This window comes from Pan troglodytes, chromosome 10 (assembly GCF_028858775.2).
Source record: "Pan troglodytes isolate AG18354 chromosome 10, NHGRI_mPanTro3-v2.0_pri, whole genome shotgun sequence".
Lineage (NCBI taxonomy): Eukaryota > Metazoa > Chordata > Mammalia > Primates > Hominidae > Pan > Pan troglodytes.
This window is the reverse complement of record NC_072408.2, coordinates 13,379,501-13,392,509: the sequence shown is the minus strand read 5'-3', so window position 1 is coordinate 13,392,509 and position 13,009 is coordinate 13,379,501. Positions and strand designations below refer to the sequence as shown.

The following is a 13,009-nucleotide window of genomic DNA, read 5'->3' as shown; positions in this document are numbered from 1 at the left end:
ATTACACTCTGAGGCCCTGCTGCCCCTTCTGATTCTTAGTGGGCTGCCTTAGAGCCTGAGAGCTAGTTAGGATCATCCCTGTGAGAGATGAAGAAACAGGCTCCGAGAGGTAAAGCGACTTGCCCGTGGTCACAGAGCAGGCATGACTGACCCAGCTGTCAGCACTCTTCCTCTGTCCCGTGCACAGCACATGCCATGCAGAGATCGGTTACTTGCTGACCTGTCTCCTCCCTGATAGAAGGGAGACAGCTTGGTCCCCTCTCCAGGGTGTGGCAGAGGATGAGGAACTCCGTGAGCTTTTTCTCAGCGTATCTTTCTGGAAATTAGGCAGCTACCTGGTCTGAACAAGTTCGAGTTGAGAAATCTTCCCTCCTTTCAAGGACAAAGTCAGCATCATTTAAAAACCTGGAGCCCTTCCTCTGCCCTGGAGAGGAGAAAAGCTTCAGTGAAGTGTGCTGGCGTTAGGATGTTGGGGCTGATGGGGAGGGAGGCCCCAGCCCAAGGTAACCTCTTTCTAAACAAGAAATCCCATTTCAAGTTTCCACTGCCTGCTTGCCAGACGCGTAGCATACGCTGGCCAGCCCATAAATCCCTTTTCCACTGAAAGCAGGCATTCTGATCTTAACCAAAATCATCTGATGTGGGGGATTGTTTTGGATGTTTTGCTTTAAATTCCAGAATACCACACATTTGTTTTCCATTGTGTATGCCTCGCCGAGCTGTCTGGCGATGACTGCACACACTCTTGCTGACACACTCTAGCCACTTGCAGCAGCTTGCTCTCATTCCATCTGCAGAGTTGGCCGCCACGTGCGTGCGTGGCCCTGAGTGGTGGGAGATGCTCCTTCCTTGACAGTTTTCAAGCAATGCCATGTGGTGCCTGGAGTGGCAGGGTTGGCTAAAAGCACTTCCAGCACCGCTTGGTGGAACGGCCCTCCTGCTCCAACATGGGATCTTTGCAAGCCCCAAGCCAGCAAGGGAGGCCAAGATCCCCAAACTCTTGTCTAACCTATCAACCTGCCCTACCCCTCTGCCAGGAGCTCCTGCTTCATATTAGGTCACCTAATTACTAGCAGCAAGTACTCAAATATTTGCTATCTATGTTCCACAAGCCCACCCTAAGCACTTCCCCAGAACTATTTAATTTTCAGAACAGGCCCGCCAAGGAGGTAACATTGTCTTCTATTTTTTAGATGAAAAAACTGGGGCACAAAAGTTAAGTTGCTCGGGCCGGGCGCGGTGGCTCAAGCCTGTAATCCCAGCATTTTGGGAGGCCAAGACGGGCGGATCACCCGCCAGGGTCAGGAGTTCAAGACCACCCTGGCCAACATGGTGAAACCCCATCTCTACTAAAAATATAAAAAAATAGCCAGGCGTGGTGTTGGGCACCTGTAATCCCAGCTACTTGGGAGGCTGAGGCTGTTCAATCACTTGAACCCAGGAGGCAGAGGCTGCAGTGACCCAAGACCGTGCCACTGCACTCCAGCCTGGCGACAGAGCGAGACTCCTTCTCAAAAAAAAAAAAAAAGTTGCTCAACTGAGATCACAGGGCAAGTAAGGGGCAGAGTTAGAACTTGAACCCAGAATGGTCTGACTGCAGAGCCCCAATTCTCAATTATTTTGTTAAGCTGTTTGTGTTTTTGATCCATTTCTTCTATTCTGAAGCCAGAATTTTTTCCCTTTTGCCTGTTTTCCCCCCATTCATATCTAATCCCATTTCAAAGTGGTGTTTTCGGTCTTTAAAGGCCACAAGGGAGCCCATGTGCACCGGAAGGAAGGCAGCTTGCAGACGCGCCTCCTCCCTGACAGCAGGGCAGCTGCATGGCCACCTGGGCTGGAGATGCCACCTACACCTGGCCTCGCTCGGGGGCAGTGGGGGTAGTGGGTGCTCGAAGAGAGTCTAAAAAAAACAGCCGGTGCTTCCTCTCCCTGGCCTTTGTCCCGAGAGCTTCAGCCACACCCTTGGTTCCACTGGTCATATAGTCAGGGTGGACAGAGGCGGCGCTCTGGGAAGGGACTCTCCAGGGCAACTCGCACACCCTCCTCTCCCCTTGGCTGCACTGTTGCAGCTGCCCATTGGCATTGTGTCCATAGACGGGACCGCAGCCCGTTCGGTGGCCATGGTCCTTCCATCCCCCGTGAAAACGGCCCCAGAGTGGGACCCGGAGCCTCTGCCCTTCCCCAGAACCACCCTGCCAGCAAAGGGCAGAAGAACAAGATGACATCAGCACAGGCCTCTCTGTGTTATAGCCCTGGGCACGAGCTCTCAAGACACACCCCAGGGTCCTAGAGGAGAGTGCCAGCCTCCCATGACAAAGAAGGCCAAAGTGTCCCTCCTCATCCTGGAAGATAATCTAATTTCTATTTGAAATGAGCAGTCCCAGCTGGGCGCGGTGACTCACGCCTGTAATCCCAGCACTTTGGAAGGCCGAGGTGGGCGTATCACCTGAGGTCAGCAGTTCGAGACCAGCCTGGCCAACGTGGCAAAACCCCATCTCTACTAAAAACACAAAAATTAGCCGGGCATGGTGGTACATGCCTGTAATCCCAGCTACTCAAGAGGCTGAGGCATGAGAATCGCTTGAACCCAGGAGGCAGAGGTTGCAGTGAGCCGAGATTGTGCCACTACACTCCAGCCTGGGCAACAGAATGAGACTCCATCTCAGAAAAAAAAAAAAAAGAAATTTGCAGTCTGGGTCTCTAAAGGGTTGTGTCTTAGGGAGCCAGGGCTACAATTTGACTAGAGAGGAGGAAAGGAGAGTATGAAGAGATTTTCTCAGGCTTGTAGACAGGAAGCTTTAAAACATCTGAGCTTAACAGTAATAAATTTAAATCCACAGGCCCACATTGCGAGAAAGATGTTTACATTGCACCATGGAGAGCAGGAGGAATATGTCTTAGTGGGAAGGGCCTCCCGTCTCTAGGAACGGGGCCGCTGAGGGAGGTATGGATGACTCCCCACCCAGAAAACATCCAGTGGAGTTGGGCATAAATCTGGGGTGTGCATGCACACTACACACTGCAACTGCCCACCTACAAGGGAAGACATGATGTGGATTCAAACACCAGATTTCTATTGACTTGAAAAGCTATGACGAGCCCGGTGTGGTGGCTCACGCCTATCATCCCAGCACTTTGGGAGGCAGAGGTGGGTGGATCACCTGAGGTGAGACCAGCCTGGCCAACATGATGAAATCCCATCTCTACTAAAAATACAAAAATTAGCTGGGCGTGGTGGCGTGTGCCTGTAGTCGCAGCTACTCAGGAGGCTGAGGCGGGAGAATCACTTGAACCTGGGAGGCAGAGGTTGCAGTATGCCAAGATTGCGCCACTGCACTCCAGCCTGGGTGACAGAGCGAGACTCTGTCTCAAAACAAACAACAAAAAAAGCAATGATGAGTTCACAAATAGTATGATTTTGCTGATCTTTTCATTTAGAGTTTTAATAAATCAGTACACTGTATTATCATACTACATTCAATCAACTTAGGTTTAAAAGACATTAAACTACACGCCTGTAATCCCAGCACTTTGGGAGGCTGAGGCGGGTGGATCACCTGAGGTCAGGAGTTCAAGACCGGCCTGATCAACACGGAGAAACCCCGTCTCTACTAAAAATTAGCCGGGCATGGTGGCACACCCCTGTAATCCCAACTACTCAGGAGGCTGAGGCAGGAGAATGGCTTGAACTCAGGAGGCGGAGGTTGTGGTGAGCTGCGATCGCACCATTACACTCCAGCCTGGGCAACAAGAGTGAAACTCCACCTCAAAAAAAAAAAAGAACAAAAACAAACAAACAAACAAAAAAAACTAAAATCCTTGAATAGGTTTTGAATTAATAAATTCATAATTAATAAAACTGCCTGATTAACTTTATGGTATTTTTAGCCTCAGTCGAGGTTCTTCTCCTATGACCCATGTATTGTGTTGTTTCTGAACTTGGAGACTAACACACAGCTTAGACTGGGAGTGTCAGCAAGGGACTGGCACCTGAAGCTGTGAAGCTCAGTTCCGAGGAGAGGGCTTGGCAGGAGCCACCAGCTGCTTAGCCTGCTCAGAGGTGTTCACTGGAAACTTGGATGTGCATTGGGTAAGCTGTGAAGGGTTACTTTTCTTTTCTTTTCTTTTCTTTTTTTTTGAGATGGAGTTTCACTCTTGTCGCCCAGGCTGGAGTGCAATGGCACGATTTCAGCTCACCGCAACCGCCGCCTCCCAGGTTCAAGCAATTCTCCTGCCTCAGCCTCCCAAGTAGCTGGGATTACAGGCACCTGCCACCATGACTGGCTAATTTTGCATTTTTAGTAGAGAGGGGGTTTTTCCATGTTGGCCAGGCTGGTCTCAAACTCCCGACCTCAGGTGATCCGCCTGTCTCGGCCTCCCAAAATGCTGGGATTATAGGCGTGAGCCACCGCGCCTGGCCTGAAGGGTTACTTTTCTAGCAGAGCTCATAAGAGCCACTATTTCTTCCCTCAGGCACAATGCCTGGCTTAAGGATTGAAGAGGAAGGGCTCTTAAGACCCGGGTTTCTGATTTTTCTCCAAGTCAGTAGTCCCCAAACTTCTCTGTACCGGGACATCCTCTGGAATCACATTAATCCGGGCCCCTCTCCAAGTCAGGCTGCTTTGCCTTTCCCAGTTACTCAACCAGGCTGCTTCTCAACTCCTTGGGAGTGCAGCGCCCCACATGATCCCTCCTGAGACATTCCTCCTTTCTGCAAGTCCTCAGAGGACAAGCCTTTCCGTCTGCATTTGGAGGGAAGGAGAAGAGAGACAGACCTCCTTTCTTCCTGAACAAAGATGAAGCACCAAGCTCTGGGAAAAGCTAAGCCAAGAGGCCCAACCTGGCTGGAAGATCATACAGTTGCATTTTTCGTGTGTACTAGAAATACAGAGCACTCATTAAATTAACCGAGTGAAAACCACTCCTTAGGCAATGATTAAGCTGAGAGTCAGAGGGACGGGTGGGAGGCCAGCTGTCCCATCTGAGCTGCACTTGATCACTAGGGAATTTATCGTTTCTAATGCCTTTCACAAAGTCCCCTGTGATGCCCCCATTGCAGCCCCCCGGGGACAGTGAGGCAACCTGCTTCTTATGGCAGAAATATGGGACTCAGGACAGAGCAGGGGTTGTCTGGAAACTGAGGGAGAAAAACCAATATGGGGCATTTACAGCGTGAGCTCAGGCTGGGCGTGGTGGCTCACATTTATGATCCCAGTGCTTTGGGAGTCCGAGGCTGAAGGACTGCTTGAGCCCAGGAGTTCAAGACCAGCTTGGGCGACATAGAGAGACCCTCTCTGTACAAAAAAATTAGCCGGGTATAGTGGTGTGTGCTGTAGTCCCAGCTACTTGAGAGGCTGAGGCCAGGACTGTGTAAAGCCCAGGAGTTTGAGGCTGCAGTGAACTATGATGGTGCCACTATACTGTAGCCTGGGCAATGGAGAAAAAGGCAAAAAAAAAAAAAAAAAAAAAGTCTATGGGCCTCCAGCAACAGACATAACATTTTTCTGGAGGCAGGTCGTACTGATTCCAAGGAATTCCCTAAAAAGGAATTTCCCTAAAAACGTTAAGATGTATTAGTCTAGGATGACAGGATATAGTACTTAAAAACTATCCACAACTAAGTATTTTTGGAGGGGCGGGGGGAGGAAATTACCAGATAGATACAATTATTATAAAATTATCACAAAAAAATTATCTCATCTGGGGACAGGATGTTGCTTTCTACGGCTGCATGCCATCACTTGATGGAAAATGAGAATGTCCCTGGACCAGCATGACTTTTTCCATGGAATAAAACAGGCAAGTAATCTACAGTCAGGCCTTAAAACATAAATTTAAGAAATGTAGGCCAGGTGCGGTGGCTCATTCCTGTAATCCTAGCATTTTGGGAGGCCAAGGTTGGCAGATCGCTTGAGCCTAGGAGTTTGAGACCAGCCTGGGCAACATAGTGAGATCCTGTCTCTACAAAAAAATTAAAAGGTTAGCTGGGTGTAGTGGCACATGCCTGTAGTCCCAGTTACTCAGGAGGCTGAGGTGTGAGGATCGCCTGAGCTGGGAGGTTGAGGTTGCAGTGAGCCATGAGCCATGATTGTTAACACTGCACTCCAGCCTGGGTGACAGAGTCAGCACCGTCTCCAAAAAAAAAAAAAAAAAAAGAAATGTATAAAGACTAGCCCCTGCCCCCCATTCCCCTGCATTTTTTTTTTTGTCTTCTGAATTTCCTTCCCAGTTGCAAAGGATTTTTCCCGCTCTCTGAGGCCATGGGTCTGACAGGCTCTCACCCAGATTTTCAGACTCTTAACAAGGAAGTCGTTGCTCTTCTGTGTGTACGGGGTAAAGCCTGTTTCTGCAAGGCTTTGGTTGAAAAGACCTGTGGTAGATCCAAATAAAGTCCCGCTGACCCCAACCTGGGGGAGGGAGGAACACAGAACATAAACATGCAGCTTCCTCAAACCTCTCTGCTCTCCTTTCCCCAGCTCCACACAGGTCTGTCTAGAACATGCTGCCAGTAGGACCACAGAAGCTGTGGTTGGGGTGACCTCAGGCCCCCTACCCTCACAGCCAGGCTCACCCAGGTGAGAACCACACCCAGGCAAGAACCATCAAGGTTTGTGTTCTTTAGAAGAAAAGGCGCCTTTGTCAATCCAAGGTATTATTAAGTTCCAAACCCAACCCTGCAACCAAGTCCAAAAGCTACGCCTCCTTATAAAATTGAACAGAACAGAAAAACAAAAACAAACAAACAAACAAAAGCAGACAAAACAAACACAGGATCTATGTGTGTAAGGGGGAGATTCTCATCCAACACTGCTCCTGGAGGAAGGGGTGAGAAGGCTGATTTGTGAGCCCAGCAGCCGCAGAGGGCTCATCTACAGTCAGTACTGGCGGGGCCCTAGAGAGGGCTGCATATCAAAGCACTCCCAAATTCGGGCTGGAGCCAGCAGCTGCTTCCTCCGAGCACAATAGAGCAGGGTCTGGAATCGTGCTGTGGGCCACGTTGAAAAGAAGGGGGTAGAGAACGTGAGTGTGAGCGTGTGCAGAGGAACCCTCACCACCATCAAAAGACTGGGTCTTTGTTGTTCACACCCACTGTGGGTGTAGGGGAGAGACCATCAAAATCCTGGGCAAAGGAAGCAGATACCTGGCCTCAGCTCACCTCTCCCCAAGCCTGCCAGCTTCAGTGCACGTGTAGCCAGCTTCACCCCAGCGCAGGCTGTCTGGACACTGGAGGTGGGAGCCATTTTATGCAACAGTCCCAGCAACTTGCTTCTGGGGGAAAAGGCAGACCGTGGGGAGGGGCTTTTGCCACTGCCACCCAACTTGTCCATGCCCTGCCCAGATCCAGAATCCTGATCCTTAGGGTTTCTCTGACAGGCAATTTTATTTTCAGAAGCGGGGCCTTCCCGCAGCCAAATGAGCAGTAGCAACCCATGAAATGGAGTCAGGGTTTTGATGCACAGGACAAAGTTGGCACTGATACAGGAAGAGGCAGGGAGGCCAGTGTGTGGATTGGGAGGGTCCTCCTGGCCACATCTGCGGTTTAGACTTCCACACTTCTTAGAGAACTGCTCTCACCCTCCCCAGGGCCTCATTCTACTCTCCACTAGTGAATAACAATAGCTACTGTTGGAAGATACTGGTGCAATCTACTACACTAAGTGCACTACACATACTCCCCATTTAACTCTCACAGCACCATGCGGGGTGGTCACCAGCCCCATCTGGTGATGAGACATGGAACCCAGGACTGGTGCTTTGACCACTAGGCCAAGTACTAAGGTATACGGGCAATGAACACCCCTGAGAGAGACCCACCAGGGTGAGGAGAGGGAACTGAGAAGCAACAGGAAAGAAAAGCACCAGCTGGGCTCTTGCTCCAGAGGTAAAGGCCAAGAAAAGCTGAGTTCTGAGGACAAGCCTTGGTATCCATCTCCCATTTCCAATTCAGGGCTTGTATTTTGCTTATTATATTGTTATTTATAGATTTAGGGGACACGAATGTAGTTTTGTTACACATGGTGAAGTCTGGGCTTTTAATGTGGCCATCACCAACATAGTATACATCGTACCCAATATTGGTTCCTATTTTGGGTTGTGTAGGAGAGTTCTACTGCTGTATGTGGTATGTGTAGGGGTGTTGGGTTCATAGACTGAGCTTGAAAGGACCTTTTGAGACCATTTGTTCCAAGCTATTGTTTTACAGATGAGGAAACTGAGGCTTAGAGCACAGAAGTGACCAACCCAAGGTTTCAAAGTGAGTTGAGGACAGAGCTGGGCTCACATCCAGGTCTCTGAATTCCCAGTGTAGGTCTCTGTGTTTCGCACCAGCCTCCCCTAGGTCTAGAGGATACGGTTTCTTGGGAAAGAGAACTCCCAGCCCCACACTGCTGTTTCCATCAGTGAGCGAGGGGTGAGAGACAGTAAGCAAAGGGGCTGAGGGAGGTGGGGAGGGGATTGGGCTCTGTCAGTATAGCCAAACCTTTCCCTCTTTTGCCCTAAGGAGTTGCCCCCCCTCTCTGACCAGAAAGAGGGCAGACATGCATGTGTCAGACTGGACTGGCCCTAACCCTGGTTCCCCATTTCAGCTGGAGAAATACTTGTGTGTCTACCACATGGACATCAGCAAGATGTTTTCCCTCTCAACTGTTTTTTGGGGGGTGGGCGGGCGGGCAGGGAGGTCTGAAGGAAATGTAGAAACAATCAAAATAGAGCTAGGAGGGCCGGTTCTGGAGGTGGTGGAAGAACAGACTGATTTGCTGGTTTGGCTGTGGCCATCAGGGAGTGACCCACAGGGATGAGATCAGGCCAGGGAAGAGGCACAGCCCCCCAATAACCATCCTACTCCACTGAGGTTGGCCTCTCTCTGGATGCCTGTTGGACACCCCCTCTCAGCAGCCTCTGTGCAAAGTGCTGCTGGGCACTGGCCTCACAATTCCTGCTTTTCAAGGCCCACATCAGGTTCCAAATGCCAAGTTTATAAATGTCTGGTCTCAAGAGAGAAACGGATGTGGTGACAACATAATCACCCAAGCAGTTCCCTTAGGTTACAGCTTTCTTTAAGGGAGTCTTGGGAGCTTCTTCCCACCCTTCTCCCATTCCCACTCAGCAGCCAAAACCAGTTGGGTAAAGTAACCTAGTTCTGAGACCACCCTGCCGCATCACCTTGGATAAGTCACCTAACCTCTCTGGGAAATGGTTTCCTGATCATCAGTACAGTGGGGACAATGCTTCCTGCTCTTGGCTACATCATGGGACTAGAACAAGAAAGGCTCTAAAGACTAACACTCTGCACAAGTGGACCGACCACAGTCTTCCTTTTCATTACATCATCTCCTAGGGATGAGGGCTTCATCTCCATAGGGACCCAGATACAGGACAAATGAACAGTAATTCAGGAAAACATAGCTACTGCCCATCTTCCTGCCTCTGATGAAGACGGAAGAGGACAGAAGTAAAGTAGGGGCCCCAGGAATTGTAATACTGGCTCTGTCTCTGCGATCCTGGGTAAATCACCCCATCTCTCTTCCTCTGCTGCCTCACTATGAATAAGAGAGCTGGACTGCATGATCTTCAAAAGTCATTCCAAACATTTCCAGTGTGAGTGATTTCTGTTTCAGACTACATAGGTCATCAGCTGCACCTAGGCTGGGGCCAGGCATAGGGGTTTCTGAATAGGAGTGGGGTGGCAGGCTGAGGACAGTATGGACAGATTGCAGGCCAGCAGGCCACAGACAGAGTAGATACCAGTGGCCCTGGGAGCCTCGCATCAGCTTCCTGCATATGCCATGGGGCAGATGGGGGTAGGGAGGAACACTGTGGCAGTCTGTGTTTCCCTGCAGTCCCAAACCTGGATGCAGTCTAGGCAGACAGCTGAGGACTAACCAACACACCAGCTGGGAGAGACTGTACCTGGGAGGGGAGAGGAAAACTCCCAAAGGTCAAGGGTGGGTGAGGCCAGCTGCCTTCCCGCAGACTTTTCTGCCGCCAGGGATTGGTGAAAGAAAGAAGCTAAGCGTGGCAGCTGGGTGGTTGCTGGGGTGGGTGGCAACACAGGAGGAGGGGTGCCCACGGCCAGCAGGGTCTTTTGAAAGCAAGTCAAGGGTTGGGAAGGAGCACACCTATATGCTGTCCTCACTGGGGTGTGTGTTATGGTGACTCATGCACTGGGGGAGGTCAGTCTCTGCAAATTGGAAAAACTGTTCAACCACCCCTTCAGCTCTGGGGAGGAGTAAATCTTAGATTTCCCTAAGGAGGCTTGTGGGGACCTCAGTGACCAGCTCCAGGGGGAATAAGTGCATTTGTTTCTTTTCTACTTTTTTTGAGACAGGGCTCACTAGGTCACCCAGGCTAAGTGCAGTGGTGCAATCATGACTCACTGTAGCCTTGACCTCCCAGGCTCATGCCATCCTCTCATCTCAGCCTCCTGAGTAGCTGCGACCACAGGTGCATGCCAACACGTCCAGCTAATTTTTTATTTTTTGTGGAGATGGGGTCTCACTATGTTACCCAGGCTGGTCTTGAACCTGGATGAAAGCGATCCTCCTGCCTCAGCCTCCCAAAGTGCTGGGATTACAGGCATGAGCCACTGTGCCTGGCCAAGTGCACTTTTTTGTTACAAGACTCTGGTGGCATGCACCTGTTTCTACATCCATCTATCTTGAGAGTGGCATAGAGACTCTCTTCCTGCCTGCAGAGCGGCAAGTATTGTCATGTGTGTGCAGGGAATGTGGCTATAGAAACAAGGACACAAGGGTTTCCTATTTCTTGTTTCTGTCGCCTCTCAGCCTTCCCATTTGTAGAGGCTGAGTGGCCTGCAGCAGGTGTCCCTGGAGCTCCTGGCCCCGCTGGCCTCTCCAGATGAACGTCCGCTCTGCGCCCTGCCTGGCCTTGGGTGGGCCGCCTGGGCTGGCGGGGAGGGGAGAGGGCAAGGCCAAGGCTCTCCTGGGCGGGCAGCTGGCTGGCACCTGATCTCTCCCGGAAATGCACACACAGGACTCATCCCACTAGAGGCGCAGATAGGTATCTGCCCCCTCCTCTCCCGAACTCTGAGTTCTCTCCAGTGAAGATACTTATCGTCCTTGAAAGAAATCAAGACAAGCTAGTCTTTCAGGTAGCTACCAGGGAGTTTGGCGCTCTCACGGTGGCTCAGAATCAAAGTCTGAGGGAACGGGGGCCTGCGAGGTTCCTCCTCAAGGGTGGAGGGGCCCCCGACTCTCAGGGACTGGGTCCCGGGGCCGGACCCGCGGCCGAGGCACCCCTGCCGCTCCTGCATAAAAGTGAGAGCCGCTCTTGGCTGAGCTCTCGCCGTGCCCGCACCCTCCCTTCCTGGCGCCCCCTACTACCTGGGAGACCCCACCCGGTCACGAGCCATACTGCTCGCCACAGTCCTCCAGGGCCTTGGCCCAAAGAGGGGTGCTCCGCTTCTCCCTGCCTTCCCCTCTGGCACTCGGAGGGGCTTGGGCTGGGAGCAGACACACACCCCAGCTCAAATCCTAGGCGAGCTCAAGTGCTCAGGACCCTCCCGCACGCCTCATCTCACGAGGGCCCGGCTCCCCACGCCGGCTGGGCGGTGATGAGCCCCCACCCGAATGCGCCCGTCGCGGCCGTCCCGCCCGGCTCTGGACCCGGCCTTGGAGCCAGCTGGCAGCCGCAGGGCGCTCTCTCTTCCCGCCCGGTGCCTGCCCGGTGCGGGCAGTGCCAGCTGCCGGCACTCGCAGCCGCGGCCAGTGTCCGGGGCCCGCGAACAGGTGGCCCCTGAGAGGAGCGCGCGGCAGTCGCGCTCACTCACCCAGAAGATGAAGTTAAATCCGAACAGCAGGTATTTGATGCACTTGGTGCCTCCTTTGACCGGCATGGTGAGGGCTAACTTAGCCTGGGCCGAACGGGTGCGGGACTGGGGGGCGCGCGCAGCTGGGACTGGCGGGACCTGGCGCTGGACACAGATGCAGGCGGCTGTAGGCTGGTCTCCGGCTGCACTTTTAAAAAGTGCCACTCCTTAGGGCGCGCGACCCGCTGCGGTGCGCATGTGCCGGGAAAAGCCGCCCCCACTCCCCCCGCCGGCCACGCCTCCCGCCCCACCGGCCCCGCCCGGGCCGCACCCCCCCCCCCGCCCCCCGCCCCCGCCCAGGTCCGGCGAGCCCCGGCCCCAGCTGCCCCGCGGAGCCCGACCCTCTCCCTGTTTCCCCGCCTAGTCGCCCTAACCCCCACCCGCCACCCACTCCTTCTTCCAGCCGTCTTGGGGTCTTTGCAGGCAGCCACTCCCTGCCACTTTTACCGCGGACTTGCGTGGAGGCCTCGCCCTTCCGGTTCCCCCGCGTTTGGTCTGGGCGCCGGACCGGGCGTTCTGCTTTGGGAGACTCTTCCCCGGGTCGTCTGGGCTAAAGGCCCCTTGGCCAAGGCCTGCTGCCAGAGTGAGGGGCCCTTCTGCTTTGCGAGGATTTAAAGGGAAGCCGCCTGGCTTAATTTCGCCCTCGTCTGTCTCCTTGCAAACCTTCGCTCGCTGACCATACTTTTCACTGGGCACAGCATGTGGGGTAGGAGGAATTAGAAGCGCGCAGTCTGGGTGGGATGACAGATGGGAGGCTTTTGGAAGTAATTAGCAAGTACCTATCACCGAATAATAACACAGCTGGGGGCTGGGCAGTCCCCAAGCGCTTCCTGCACTTGAGGTTTAGTTGCCCCAGAGGGAAAAAGGGTTTGTAGAGGGCTTCTCTTTTTTCTCTACTCCTCCACCCCACCCTCCCTCCTGCGTCTTTGGACTTGCTCGCTGCTGCCTTGAACTGCTCCAGATGCCGAGCTTGGAGCGCTTCTCCTGAGCTCACAAACTTTCTGTGGCTCTCCAGATTCAAGGACCTAAGTCGAAATTCCTCGTCTTGCCCTCAAGGCCCTGTACAGAGCACTGATCTGACTTCTCCCGGACCCAGAGCCCACCCCACTCGCTGGCCGGCATGCGCCCTGGCTGGCTGGTCCCCCCCACGTCACTTGTAGGAATTCTGTGGATCTTTAAACA

At 52.8% G+C, this 13,009-nt stretch overlaps 1 protein-coding gene across 4 annotated transcripts in view; it reads right to left on the bottom strand.

The window, feature by feature from the left end:
- CD9 (CD9 molecule) overlaps positions 1–12,593 on the bottom strand; it is a 38,461-nt gene extending 25,868 nt beyond the window's left edge. Inside the window, exons 1-2 of one of the 4 annotated variants that reach the window (XM_508947.8) lie at positions 12,275–12,593; positions 11,789–11,970 (exon numbers count right to left, since the gene is read on the bottom strand). In XM_508947.8, coding sequence (XP_508947.2) covers positions 11,789–11,854 — 66 coding nt within the window. In that variant the 5' untranslated portion in view covers positions 11,855–11,970; positions 12,275–12,593. Of the gene's footprint in view, positions 1–11,788; positions 11,971–12,274 lie in introns of those variants that run through there. The other 3 variants (XM_009424662.5, XM_054663986.2, XM_063785411.1) reach the window with 3 other exon arrangements.
- Between the last annotated feature and the right edge of the window lie 416 nt (positions 12,594–13,009).